At 45.0% G+C, this 14,410-nt stretch overlaps 1 protein-coding gene across 2 annotated transcripts in view; it reads left to right on the forward strand.

Annotated features, from left to right (window-relative positions):
• The window catches only part of Tgfbr2 (transforming growth factor beta receptor 2), an 84,402-nt gene that overhangs the window by 11,230 nt on the left and 58,762 nt on the right, over positions 1–14,410 (forward strand). The window contains exon 2 of one of the 2 annotated variants that reach the window (XM_028767320.1): positions 6,296–6,370. The exons of the other annotated variant lie outside the window; for it this stretch is intronic. Within the exon in view, the coding sequence (XP_028623153.1) occupies positions 6,296–6,370 (75 nt within the window). The remainder of the gene's footprint in view (positions 1–6,295; positions 6,371–14,410) is intronic. 2 annotated transcript variants of the gene reach the window in all.

Raw genomic sequence — 14,410 nt, forward strand, 5'->3', positions numbered from 1 at the left:
ATGTCTGGGAACCAGTGTGAATGTTGGCTTCAGTGGGGCTTGTTTTTATTTGTGATGAGACTTGGACTAGAAGAGATTTTTTGCTTTGTTGCTTCTTTTCCGTGTGTGTGTGTATGTGTGTGCACATATATGTGCATGTTTGTGTGTGTGTATGCAGATATGTGTGCATGTTTGTGTCTGTGTGTGCATATATGTGTGCATGTTTGTGTCTGTCTGTGCACATATGTGTGCATGTTTGTGTTTGTGTGTGCACATGTGTGTGCACACATGTGTGCATGTTTGTGTTTGTGTGTGCACATATGTGTGCATGTTTGTATCTGTGTGTGTGCACATGTGTGTCCACTAGCGTGTGCATGTGTGTTTGTGTGCACATGCCTATACATGCATACCAACCACAGTGCAATTGGGAAGATTGGAGGGCAGCTTGGGAGTTAGTCCTCTCTTTCTACCTTGTTTTATGATGGAGTCTCTCTTGCTTTCACTGCTGCATGGCAGAGGTGCACGGAACTCAGGCCCTCTGGCTCAGTAGCTAAGCCCTTTTCACCTGCTGAGCCATCTCCTGAGCCCCACTAGGCTTTTGAGACAGGATCTCTCACTGACCCAGAAATTGCCCTTTTGGTTTAGATTGTTTGGTCCTTCCGAACACCGAGATTACAAGTCTTCACTATGCCTGGCTTTTTAAAAAGAAACAAAAAACAAAAACACAAAAAAAAAACAGGCTTGTTTGTATTGTTTGTAGTTCTGTGTGTGGGGATGTATGTGCACATGCATGCAGGTGCCCGGGAAGCCAGAGGCATCCGGTTCCCATGGAGCCGTGTTTACAGGTAGTTGTGATCCACCCACAGTGGTGCTAGGGATTGAACTCAGGTCTTCTGCAAGAATGGTCCACACTCTTAATTACTAAGCCGTCTCTCCACCTCTCACGTCTGGCCTTTTGATGTCGCTTTTGGGGAACCAAACTCAGCTGCTCCTGCTTGTGTACCTTCCCAACTGAGCTACCTCCCTGGCCCCTTTGAAACATGCACTTCTTGATGCTAATAGAGACAATTACCAAAGTTGACTTAGAAATCATTTATTAAATCCCGAACTAATCCAAATAGAAAACAACCCAAAGCCTCGTAGGTTGGACCCACCGTTCCCCTGGAGTTTTAAACTCACTATTACTAAAGAAAAATTAAGGATGTATCACCGTGGTCATTTTGAGAATTTTTGACTGCAGGCATGTAAGAGATAGACTATGGTCATAGTAGACTTGCTTCAGCTAGAACTCATGCCCAGCCGCACGTGGTTTGGTGGTGATGCCATTTTTCTTCAGTCAACAACAATATCTGCTTCTGATCCTCCCTTAAATGGGTGAGATGTTCAGGAAGGTTTGTCCCAAGGAGGAAAAATCAAGAAGGACTTTAGTCTATCTTGAAGAAGACTCAAGGACTGTCTGTATGCTTTGGGGAAGGAAAGGAAGCCTGTGGGTATAATTAGTGTTCTGCAACCTTTCAGAGATTGCACCACCACTTGTGTCCTTAAAATACTCTTAGAGGGGACAGACATTGCCATGGCCTGGCAGCTTCTAGACTTCTGTTTTAGGCAGGAAAGGAGCTGCTGAGACCTGTAATTGCATTTCTGTTTAGTTTATAGACTCTTGTTAGACATAGGGTAGAAATATTTTGGGGAATGTATGTTTGTGTGTGTGTGTGTGTGTGTGTGTGTGTGTGTGTCTGTGTGCCTGTGTGCCTGTGTGTCTGTGTGTGTGCCTGTGCACACATGTGTTTAAATCTGTGTGGAGGTGCACACGTACATGTGTGCAAAGATGGAGACATCTTGTTTCTATTCTGCAGATACCATCCACCTTGTGGTTTTGAGGAGGCAGGGTCTCTCACTACCCTCACTGGCCAGGCACCCACCGGTCTCTACCTCCTCAGTTTTGTATCATAAATGCAGACCACCTAATAACTTCTGGGGGTACAGACAGTCCATTTTCTTCAAGGGTGTGGCTCTTAGCAGTTTAGCCACGCCCCAGTGGATACCATACACCCTGAAGTATATGAAAAAAATTGTCAAAAAGAGAACCTGCAGTTAGGGGATGAAGAGGAGGGAGGGGACAGCTATAGGAGGGGTTAAGGAAGGGAGACCAAAATACATTGTCAGCAAATTAATAATGGTGTTGACTTGATAAAAGAAAGAAACATTTTAAAAAAACGAACAAAACCAAACAACAGAAGAGTGCACCCCCAATGCACCCCGCGTGTTCAGCGTTTTATGTGGTGCTGAGACACAAGTCAGGGTCTTCACACTTTCTAGACAAGCCCCATGTCCACACAGACATCCTCCACCTCCAAGTGTAGGTGCAGCTCTCGGTGACTCTCTTGTGACCATAAAATATACCCTGTTCACGTTTTAGTCTCTGGAACCACAATGCCTGGAGGAAATGGTCGTTTGATATCATCTGCTTCTCAAACTATGTCAAAAGGAAAATCAAACCACGACATTTGACTGACTGACAGTCCAAGAATCTCTCAGGTTATGTGGTTCTGAACGGAACGTAATCCTCTCAACCTGTGCTGGGCACTCTTATCTTTATCATGCCTGTTGTTAGGAAGACTTCTGTGGTCACCATCCACATGCCGGTTCTCGTTACCAGCTGCTTCCCTCTGATGAGCAAAGGGCCATGTAGGCTTAAGTTCACACTGGGCTCTTTGCAGCATGGCATCTCTTAAAATGTTAGGCATGTTGGCACTCAGTGCCAAGTGTGTGCACGTCCAACAAGTTAACAAATTAATGTAGTAGTTGTTCGGCAGTTAGTTCTACTCAATTTTTCAATACTGCTGCTTTTAAGATGGTTCGTTTATTTACATAATTTACACGGTAAATCTATCTATTTTGCTTACATATGGAAGAGGAGAACATGTCACAGAGAGCATGTGGAAGCAGAAGTACAGTTCCTTCTAGAGAGTTCTCTGCTTCCATTGTGTGGGCTTCTGAGACCAAACTCAGGTCCTTAGGCCTGGGTGGCAAGCACTTCAGCCACTGAGGCCCCTCCCTGACCTATCCTCCATCTTTTTTTTCAATTTTCTTATTTTGTGTTGAGGAACTTAATTCGCTGAGGCTCAGAAAGGACTCCCTAAACGTTGTCCAGCTCTCTGGACAGTGACTTGAACGTTCTCTGAGTGGGCCATCACTCACTGGCCTCTGTACTTTGCTCAGTCCTGAGGCAATTTTTAAACCCTGGCTATTTTCTTGCTCCAGGATCCTCAGTTTCTGTCCCTTGTAAACACCCCTAAGTAACATTGTCACCATAAATAGTTCTAATTTTCTGACCTTTCCAATCATTTTTTTTCTCTTTTTTTTTTATTCCTTTGCCATCAGAACTGTACATGGCAGAAGGGAAAAGAGTGAAGTTTTTCTTCCACCTGTTACATCTCACGCTGCTTCCTGTTGTATCAAATCTCAGCAGCTCCGTCAGACTGACTTCTGATCCTTGGCTGCTTCAGTGGGACACTGTTTACAGTGGAGTCCTGTGGGGTGAAGTGTGGACCTGCTTGGTGTTAGCTTTACTCTCCAGTTAGGCAAGTGTAGCACTAACTTTCTCTCGAAGACTCTCCAGGCTTCTCCTTGGTGACCCTTGACTCTAATCAATCTACAAATATTTCTGTCGGTTGAATCTCCCTTGGCTCAGCATTCTGTGGGTTCTCACCCTGAGTCCTTGAGGACCACATGGCTTCCCTTTCCCACTGAGGTCAGAGTCCTCTGTGTGCCTGGTCCACACACTAGACTGCCTCGAAGATCCATTTTGTGAGAACACACCTGGATTAGACGGGGTTTCTCATCACTTTTTCTACTATTGCATATTTCATGCCCTGACTCCTAATTAATTAATCAATTAATTATTAATGACTTATTTTGGGTGTGTGTTTATGGTATCTGTGAGGATATATATGTGTGTGTGTATTCATGGTATGTGTGAGAGTTAACAGAAACACCTGCCCCACCTGCCTTTTAAAACTGCCGAAAACATTTCTCTTCCAAGATTTTAATGATGGTGTTGGTGAGGGGTCTGGTGGTCATTACATAATCAGTTACACTGCTCAGGGAATTGCTAGGCACTGTCACAGACTTAAGAACACCGCCTCTCACCCACTTATTAAGGGAGTGCCTAGGATGTCTCCAGGGCACAGAAGAACTCCCAGTTTCTTTCTAAGGAGGACTGGTTTTGTTATTCGACAGTCCTGTAATGCATATCATATATTCTGACTGCTTCCTCTTCTGAGTCTCTTTTATCTCTCCCCTACCCCCGCCACCTCATCCTGTGACTTTTAGGTTTGTGACCCATTTAGATAAGCAGGGCCACCCATGTGACAGTTGGGTTGGTGGCATCCATTTCCAGCTTCTTAACAGTGCAATGTTATCTTCTTGAATCAACGACTAAAGCTACAGCTTCAACTCCCACCAGCTAAGTCCATTGGTTTGGTCTCCGCCTATGTGGAATAACATCTTCCCACTTCTGCCTCTTCTTTTTCTCTTGGCGTACACAAGGCATATATGTGCATATAGTTCCTGTGTGTGTATGTGTGTGTGTGTGTAAAGCATATCCAGACCAGTGGTTAATGTTAGGTTGTGTGTGTGTGTAAGCATGCCAAGAGCAGAGGTTAATGTTGAGGCATCTCTTTCTATTGTTCTGTATATTATTATTATTATCATTATTATTATTGACAGAACCTAGAGCTCATCAACTAGGTTAGACTTGCTGGTGAGCAAGCCCCAGGATCCTTCTGCCTCTACCCATGCAGCAGTAGGATTGTATGTAAGCACTGTCATGTCCAGTCTTTTTCTTTGGTTGCTGTGAATCTGAACTCCTTTTGAGTTCATGGTACACACTTTACTGAGTCATCTCCCGTCCCCTGAAACTCCTTGTATATAAAGAGCAACTGCCTGGGTATCTGATGTCTCTGTGAGTCATGCTTTGCCAATCAAAACAGCCCAGCACTTCTCTATTTCTTCAGATGTTCATCTTTTACAAGTCCTGGGAAGGGAAATGAGAAACGATATACAGCCTCTGATACACGGCTAGCGGGTCATCATCAGTGCTGTAGCAGGGCTTATCAGCAAGCGGGCGGGCCTGGGAAGCTAGGCCAAGTGTCATTGACAGTGTCACTCCTAGTAAATCTTTCACTGCGATTTCAACCGGGGTGTCCACTACTTGGCACTTATGCTGGCTGAATGGAAGGGTCCTAAAGTTAGAAGGAAATGGACGGGTCAGAAGGTACAGTGCTCTGGCTCAAAGCAGAGCTTGGTCCATGTTCCCTGAGGTCTGTATGCACTCTGTTGGAATGGCCAGGACTGAGGAAGGGACACAGTATGAGTGAGCTGTATCCATCAGGGACACAGTATGAGTGAGCTTCACGTCTCTATTGGTTACTCTTCTCACTGATGGGACGAAATGGCTAAGGAAAGCAGCTTCAGGAGGGAAGGTTTATTTTGGCTCACAGTTTGCGTTCCTGTCAATGCTGGTGGTGAAGACATGGGGCTTCCAGTACTCAGGAAGCAGAGAGAAATACATGCTGGTATTTGCTTGACTTTGCCTTTTACTTCAGTTTGAGGCCTCAGCTTATAAGATGTTACCTTTTACAGTCAGGATGGGTCTTCTTTCACCAATGAAATCTCTCTGGAAACATCCTCACAGACACACCCAGAGTTGTGTCTCCCTGACAACTCAACCAGCTGACCCTGACCGTCAAGTTGAGTCATCTAGTTACTGTGTCCTTCTCTGTTTCACATAAGCTTGGAACACATTTAATGCCTTTCACTGTTAGAATGGATACAAAATGAATATTAAAATGAAATGAATATTTAAAGTGAGCATTAAAACGAAATGATGAATTTTAAAAACAAAAGCTGTTGTGAGGACTGGGAATAGAATTCAGTAGTGGAATGCCTGCCTAGCATCTGGGGGGTGGGGGAGTGGGGCTGAGCTTCAATTTCCAACACACACCAAGTTTCAAAATGATTAGTTACCCACTTCTCCAGGCAAATGGGAAAGTAGCACCAGGAAAATGGGCAGAGAACCAACTTGAGTTACCTTATTCTCAATGAAATAGGCAAAGACCAGCAGCCAGACTTGGGGGCTATGGTCTGACAAGTTTGAAGACAACCTATTGACTATACTTGGCTCTAATATTCTGTATCTAATCTTTTACATGAATACAACACTTCGTTAATTGGAAAATGTGTTCACTTGCATGCTATTTTAAATCTTGAAACGGCCCTCTGAGAGGGTATAATTCTCCATCCCATTTTACAGATGTGGAAATGGAAACCCAGAAAGATGCATCCATCCACCTAAGCTGTAATAGGACCATCCACCCACTGAAACATTGTAATGTATTCTGAATTTGTCTTTTCATATTTCTCTCGTTTGTAGTTATGATGTTCTTTCACCACGTAGAAATTTTTAATTAAGTCTAAGGTAAAAATCTGTGGTCATAGGGCTGGAGAGATGGCTGGGTAGTTAAGAGTGCATGCTGCTTTTACAGAGGACCTGAGTTCAGTTTCCAACACCCAAATAAGGCAGATCATAATCACCAGTAACTCCGGCTCCAGAGGATCCAACCCCCTCTTCTGGCCTCTGTGGACACTGTATTGGTATGCACGATCCCATTCTCAGACCTTCACTTGTGCACATAAACATTTAAAAATGTTTATGCCCAGATCTATTGTATTTTCAAATACTTGTAGCTAAATGGTAGATGTGGTGGGAATGTTTTTGCTTTGAACATTAGAATGCTAGAGACTGTCTTCTCTTAGGTCACACTTCTTTGAGGATTTTGTTCCTCCATTCCCATCTTAGTGGAGCCCAGACTGGGCAGAGTCCTTTTCTTCAGCTGGTGGGGCAGCCTCTCTTCTAGGCCTAGTGCGGTCTCCTCTGTGAGGGTATATTGCCATTGCTGGGAGGCACACATTGTTGTTTACAAAGGCCTGTGTGCACCATACTGGGTGGTGTTGGAACAATCCTAGAATCCCAGCACATGGAGGAAAGGAGGGTTGAGAGTTTAAGTTCAAATTCCTGGCTACCCTGAGTTACTGGAGCCCTGCCTCAAAAATACCAAAATCAGTAAATAAATGAAAATATGGAACAGCCTGCTAGTTGCTTTCATTCTGTGACTCTCCACTTTCCCAGAGCTCCAGGGGCCCGGCATACCAGGGGACATAAGCATCCCTATAGAGGAAAAGCAGGTCTTCACCCTGTAGACCAAGAAGGCCATTATTAACTGGGTCTGCTCTTGTAGCTGCTTAAACTTGAAATTGAATAAAGATGTAAAGAAGAATAAAGGTGGACCACAAGTAAGAGAGATATCCAGTGTATCATCAGATTGCATAGACAGAAAACAAGATGGTGGTAGAGGGGTAGTGCAGCCTGTGTACAGCTGTGGTGTTTCCAACGGACATGGGATAAAGAATGGCCCAAGGGGCTGCAAAGTGGCTCAGTGGTTATGAGCGCTTGCTCTTCATGAGGACGTGAGTTCAGTTCTCAGCACCCATGCCTCACATGAGTCACAGCAGTAACTCTGGCTCCAGGGGATCTCGTAGCCTCTTTTGGCCTCCCTGAGTGCTTGCACACACACACACACACACACACACACACACACACACACACAAACACACACACACACACATACACTAAATAAATAAATAAATAAATAAATAAATAAATAAATAAATAAATATTAATGCAATAAATCTCTTTTAAAGAAAAAGAGTTACCTTGGCTACCAGACAGTGTGTGGCTTGCCAGTTTATCAGGCTAGTTGGCACTCCTGATTTTCTACGGATTGCTTTGCAGAAGTTTTATTGTAAAAAAAGGAGAAGTTGAGTCATGATATTTTATTTAATTTCGGTCAAAATATGAATTGAACAAGCTCCGGTGACAGTGGCTTCATTCTCTCGGTTTCCACCGGTTGTCATCAAGGTGAGCTTCCTGTGGCTTGAGTGAGCTGGAGGGGCCTCAGGATCTTCCTTCCTGTTGGAGATTTTCTATTAAGGTCAAGCTTCGTTAAGCAGTGACTGGATTAGTGGGCCGGGCTTATGTTAGAATTGGCAAAATTTTCCTCTAACTCTTGGGAATTTAACTGTTACTTACTTCCTTCTTTTAAAAAGCTTGCATAAGTGTTCTGGGATAGTCCTTTTTATATAATCCTTAACAATTGTCACTTTTACATACTGATTTTTGTATTAAGGAAGAAGCCACTGTAGAAACAGCAACAACACTGAATTTGAACACTCCAGCAAGGCCCTTACTCCAGTGGTTAAGGAATTAAAAGCGAATAGAAAGGCTAGGGGGAAAAGGAAAATCACAGGGAGGTAGTGACTTAAAATGTATCATGTTTGTGTTGTGACTGTGTAGCCTTGTGCTTTCTCTGAATAACACGTTCTGACCCGAGGAGCCGTTTTCTGTCATCATGGGAAGGTAGCAGTAGACTCTATGACCGCTATGATGGGAATATAGTAACGAGCAGGCATGTGTGATTCTGGAGCAGTAACTAAGAGACTGTCTTCAAACAGTAACCATCAGACAGACAGAAGACAGACGGACAGACAGACAGACAGACAGATGGGTGGGTGAATTCTGACTGGCAGTGAAGTAGAGATAATCTCTTGTGCACTTTGTAAAAGCATTCACCCGTCAATAAAAAGCTGATTGGCCAATGAGCTTAGGCAGAGAGTTAGAAGGTGGGACATCCAGCAGAAAGAGAGGGAGGGGTTGGGAAATAATGGGATAGAGATAGACACAGGGATTGGCCCCAGAACCCTGATGGAGACAGCAGGAAAAAAAAATCTAAGGACCAGGTAACCAGCCATGTGACAGAACTTAATATACAATGATGGGCTGATTAGCTCAGTCATGAGCTAGTCTGGGAAAAGCCCAGGCTTATGGCCTAGGTATTTGAAAATATTTTGGAGTCTCAGAGTTGTTATTCTGGGAGCAGGAGCTGGGAGAAAAATCATGAGCATACAGAAAACACACACCAAGGAATGGCATGAGCTTTTGAAACTTCAGAGCCTACCCCTTGACACAATGTCGCCAACAAGACCACACCTTCTCATCCTTCCCAAACATTTCTACGAACTGAGGATCAAGTATTCAGTGCCTGTGGAGACCATTCTGATTCTAACTTTCCTATGGGGTCCCAAGTAGCCCAGACAGGCTTTGAACTCTTCATGTAGGCAACAATGACCTTGAACAACTCTTCCTCCTGCCTCTGCCTCCTGGGTGCTGGGATTACAATCTTGTCCCCGAGACTGGTTTCTTGGACACAGGGGATCAAATTCAAAGCTTTGTCCGTGGTAGGCAAGTACTCTATCAGTTGAACCATATCTCCAGACCTCAAGATGCATTTTAGTTTTTAAAATTGTTTGTATTGGATTTATTTATTTATTTATTTGTGTGGCTGTACAGGTATGTGCACACATGCATGTGGAAGTCAGAGGACAAATGGAAAATTTTTGGAAGTCAGTTTTGTTTTTGTGGTGATTTGAATATCCTTGGCCCAGGGAGTAGCACTATTGAGAGGCGTGGCCTTGTTGGAGTAGGTGCAGTCTTGTTGGAGGAAGTGTGTCACCAAGTGGAGTAGGCTTTGAGACTCTCCTTCCAGCTGCCTAGAAGTCAGTCTTCTCCTGGTTGCCTTTGGAAGAAGGTGTAGAACTCTCAGTTCTTCGAGTAGCATACCTGCCTGGATGCTGCCATGCTTCCTGCCATGATGATAATGGACTGAATGTCAGAACTTGAAAGTCAGCCCCAGTTAAATATCCTTTATAAGAGTTGTGGTGTCTCTTTACAGCAATGGAAAGCCTAACTAAGACAGTTCTCTTCTTTCTACCATGTGGATCCTGCCTGTTGCTTGATCAGGGTGTCAGGCTTAAAGACAGCCATCTTGACCCACTAAGCCATCTTGCTAGCCTAAGAGACATTTTAGAAGTTCATTCTTCTCATGGATGGGAAGGGACTCACAGGGCTGCATATCTGTTAAGAAGCTAGAGACAGCTGGTGACTGCTGAGGGTGATGATCTTGGTTTTCTTCCAGGGTGGGATTCTGATAGATTGACCAGGCTACAGTGCACAGTCCAGCATTCACATGCTCAGAGAAAATCAACTGGATATCAATAACTATGTACCCATCCATCCATTCCTATTGTCTGTTTGTCTGTCTGTCTGTCTGTCAGTCTGTCTGAAAGATAAGGTAGAAAGGAGACACGGAAGGACCTAAGAAGGACTGGAGATGGGGAAAGAGAACTGGATTTGATTGAAACAAGACACATTTATGGAAACAACGAAAAAACTGAAAAGACAAGTTCAACTTTGTCAGGAAATCCTCCAGTCTAATCTTTCAAATTTCCTTGTGTCCTGTTGTCACCAAGAGGCCTGGCTGAGAAGTTCCACCCTTGCAGAACTCATTCTGAAGAATTTGCCTAGAGTTATCTTTGAAGGGTGTACCCAGTGAAAATGAAGGGCCCTGGAGTCATGTCTTTCTACTACCTGCCTCTTTCCCCAAACAGGATTAGAGACTGAGTCATGTAGGAAGATACTTTGGGTTGGGCCTGACCACACCTGCATACACCTCTGGAGTTCCTGTACCAATGCAGTATGCTGTGCTCCAGACACATAGGGGAAACAGGGTGCTTACTGGCAGCCTCTCACTGTCTGGCTATGAGGGACTTGTCAGTCAAGTTCACCACTCCATATAGACTAAGTCTCTCCCTCCCTCCCACCTGTGTTTTTTATTTATTTACTTCTTTTAGATTCTTTTCTCTTCTTTTATGAGTGTTGTGCCTGCATGCATACATATGTATCAATGTATGCATGTGTACCATGTGCATGCCTGGTGCTAAGGAGGTAAGGAGGTGTTGGGTCAGGTGGAACTGGAGTTATAGATGGTTATGAGGCAGGGGTTTTCATTGGCCTGGAGCTCACCACCATGTAAGGTAGGCTGGCTAAGGCATAAACCCAGGGACCCTCTGTTTACTTGTCTACAGCCCTGGGATTACAAGCTGTACCACCATGACCAGCATCTTGAATCTAAGGTTCGAATTCAAGCCGCTGTGCTTGCAAAGCAAGAATGAAATGAACTGAGCAACTCCACCACCCCAGCCCCGAGACTATGTCCTTTGCTGAACTGTATGTAATTTCCAACCCTGGCAGTAGATCCAACTCATCTGAGAAGTTTTAGAGTAATCCCACTGCCTGAGTCAACCCCGTAGGCGTTCTGGCTCACTGGCTTGAGCAGGGCTCTCCCTTCATCACAATCTTTAAAAAAAAAAATCCCTAGATGCTTCTGATGTTGAAGCCAAGATAATAAACCAGTCAAACCCCAGTGAGGGCACAGATGAGCATGTGTCCAGGAATGGCAAAGTATTCAGGCAGTGTGCAACACCTCCTATTCACTGGCATGCTAACAAAACGAGCAAGGCTTCAGAGTAGAGCCCTGTAAGAAGCAAGATTCTTTTACTTTGGAGACTTAGCCACAGAATGGTGGTTTCCTTGGGGATGCGGTGTAGCTCACTTGTCTAACATGTGGAGCCCTGAGTTCTGTCCCCAGGAAGGCATAACATGGGAGGGATAGCACAGGCTTGCTTGTAACTCTAGCCTTTTGGAGAATGAAGATGTCGGGATCAGAGAGTGATCTTTAGCTACACAGTGAACTGGAAGCCAGGAGTTCCTGCTCTTGAGGCCTATATGGGAGATCTGGGTGAGGTAGAAATATGGGGGAGAGTCTCTCTGAACCTGGAGCCTGCTGGTTCCATTAGGCAAGGCTGGTCGGCCAGCTAATCCCTCAGAGCATCTGTCTTTGGGATGACAGTCTACTGCTGATCTTGCCTAAGTGCTGAGGGTAGAACTTGATCATCACGCAAGTATGATAAGGGCTGGACTAGGTCAACTATCTCTCCAGCCCGTGGGGTCATTCCTTAGCACTGAATATTGCAGAAGGACAGATTAAATTCATTGTTCCCCTCCTTCCTGTGTTCTGGAGTAGTCCACAGTGTCTGTCTAGTCATCTAAGGCTCAGAGTAACATGGTTGAAAAAATAAATTCTAACTATTCTGCTTTGTTGGAGGACTGTCTAGCCAGGGTGCTTTTATCATGTAGGATTTTAATCGTCATCTTTGAAGGGCTATAAAAATAGTACTTTCTGACTGGGGCGATGGCTTCGGGACTCAGTGGGTAAGAGTGCTTGCTTGTAAGCATGAAGACCTGAGTTCAAATTTCTAGTCTGGGTGGTGGTGGCTGCATGCATTTTAACCCCAGTGCTCTGAAGAGAAGAAGATGGAGGATCACTGGAGCTTGCTGGTAGGCCTTACACACACACACACACACACACACATACACACACACATGCTTACACACACATTTCTTTGCAGAAGACTGTAAGAACAGTGTTGTGGGGTTTCAGAGGTTGCTAAGAGAGTAATGCGCTTGTACAGCATAAGGACTGGAGTTTGGAGTCCCCAGAACCCACATAAAAGCCAGTGATGTAACAAACACATGCTGTGCCTGCAATTTCAGCACCTCTTTGATGAGATGGAAAGTCCCAGGGACAGGAGACTCCCCTCAAAGCTCTCTGGTTTTCCTCAAGGTAGAAGGCAAGGGCTGACATCCAGAGTTTCCTCCTGACCCCTGTGTGAATGTTTTTCTGAACACACATACACACACACACACACACACACACACACACCAAGGCTAGTGAGGACTATGGGATTATAAGCAGCTCACACTCATCCTGTACAAAAAAAGCAGAAGGTTGGAACAGTGGTGGGGTGGGAGGGAACCCTGGAAAGGGTAGGGGAGGGGAGGGGTCAGAACAGCGTGGTGACCCATTCCTATGAAAAAGCCATAGTGAAACCCACAGCTTTGTACATTAACTCTAAGAGTCTCTCCTGGGGACACAGGAAAGGGGATGTGTGGGGGGAGCCTAGGGCAGGTTGAGAAGTCTCAGGCTGAGGAATGCTTGCTTTTAACTGGGCTTGGCTTTTATCAATGTGTCCTGCAGAGAACTGGCTTCCCCAAGGCCTTGGGGTTTCCCCCTGTGAGCTGGTCACCTCTCTGCTCTGTCCTGGGAGCTCAGCAGCGTTTGGCAGGCTGTGGCTGAAACCCTCCAAAAAGCCTTGCATTATTTAAAAAAATGCATTATAAAAAAATCCAATGTTTTCTCTGAAATATTAATTTCCTTGCTCTAGGCTGTCGTGGGCTTTGCCTGGAAACTTAATCTCAAACCCCTGGGCTCTGCATTATGTGTCTGTCATTGAAATGGGGCTTAACAAGAATCACTTGATACCTTGGCAAGCCTTCTCTGTTTTAAACAGTCTTTTATCTTGGGGCCAGGGATTTGCATTTGCAGAGGCTAGGCCGGCTGACTCCAGCCCTGGCAGGTTGCAACTTGTTGCACATCTAGCTGGGCCCATTTCTCACTACGGAAACCTCCTGGTGCTACCACTCTGGGTTTAGGATTTAACCCGAGAGCTAATCCCTGCCATTAGTTGTTAGTTGTTTTCTGCTTTTGCTTCACCAGGGACACCAAGGCCAGAATCAGCAAACTACCTAATGCAAGCCACTAACCGCCCCCCAAACCTGGCAGCACTTTCTGAATAGATGACACTCAAGGCTGAAGCCACTCTCTTCCCTCTTCCCCAGAATTCCATTCCATTCCCAGCCTGCCATAGGAGTTTGCTTGCTATCAGGTTTTCTGTTTGTGTTGTTTGTGTGTGTGCATGTGCACATGTGTGTGCATGGGTGGGGGTTGGGGGGGGGAGAGAGTGTTGTTAGTTGGTTTTGTTGTTTTGTTTGTTTCTGTTAGCCCAGGCTGGCTGGAACTTTCTGTGGTCCTCTTACCTCCTTTTTCTTGGTGCTAGGCTTACAGCCCTGGGCCATTTTTACCCCCAGAGTGTCTTTATTTTCTGATTTTTCTCGAAACCTAAGACTGCTAGGCCCTTTGAGATGTCTTTGATTTGTATAATGATGGTGTTCGTGGTTGTGTATGTGTGTACATGCAGATGAACGTGTGTAGGTGTGTATGCATGTGCAAGAGCATATGGAGACCAGAATTCAAACTCAGGGGCCATTAACATAGTCCCTGGCCCCCTTTTTGAAACCACAAGGGGTCTGCCTATATCTCTCCCTAACACAAAGATCACAGTCAAACACTAGGCTGCTCTTCCTCCTCCTCCTTCTCTTCCTCCTTCTTATTCTTTTTCTTCCTTGGACAGTGAGCATTGAATATCAGTCTTCATGCTCGCATGCTTGGGAAGCAAGCATTTGACCCAGTGAGCTGTCTCTCCAGCCTCTTGGATGTCTTGTCCTGATGAAAAAAAATCACTCTCTCCTCCTCCTCCTCCTCCTCCTCCTCCTCCTCCTCCTCCTCCTCCTCCT

Source organism: Grammomys surdaster, unplaced genomic scaffold, assembly GCF_004785775.1.
Source record: "Grammomys surdaster isolate TR1022 unplaced genomic scaffold, NIH_TR_1.0 172, whole genome shotgun sequence".
Taxonomy (NCBI): domain Eukaryota; kingdom Metazoa; phylum Chordata; class Mammalia; order Rodentia; family Muridae; genus Grammomys; species Grammomys surdaster.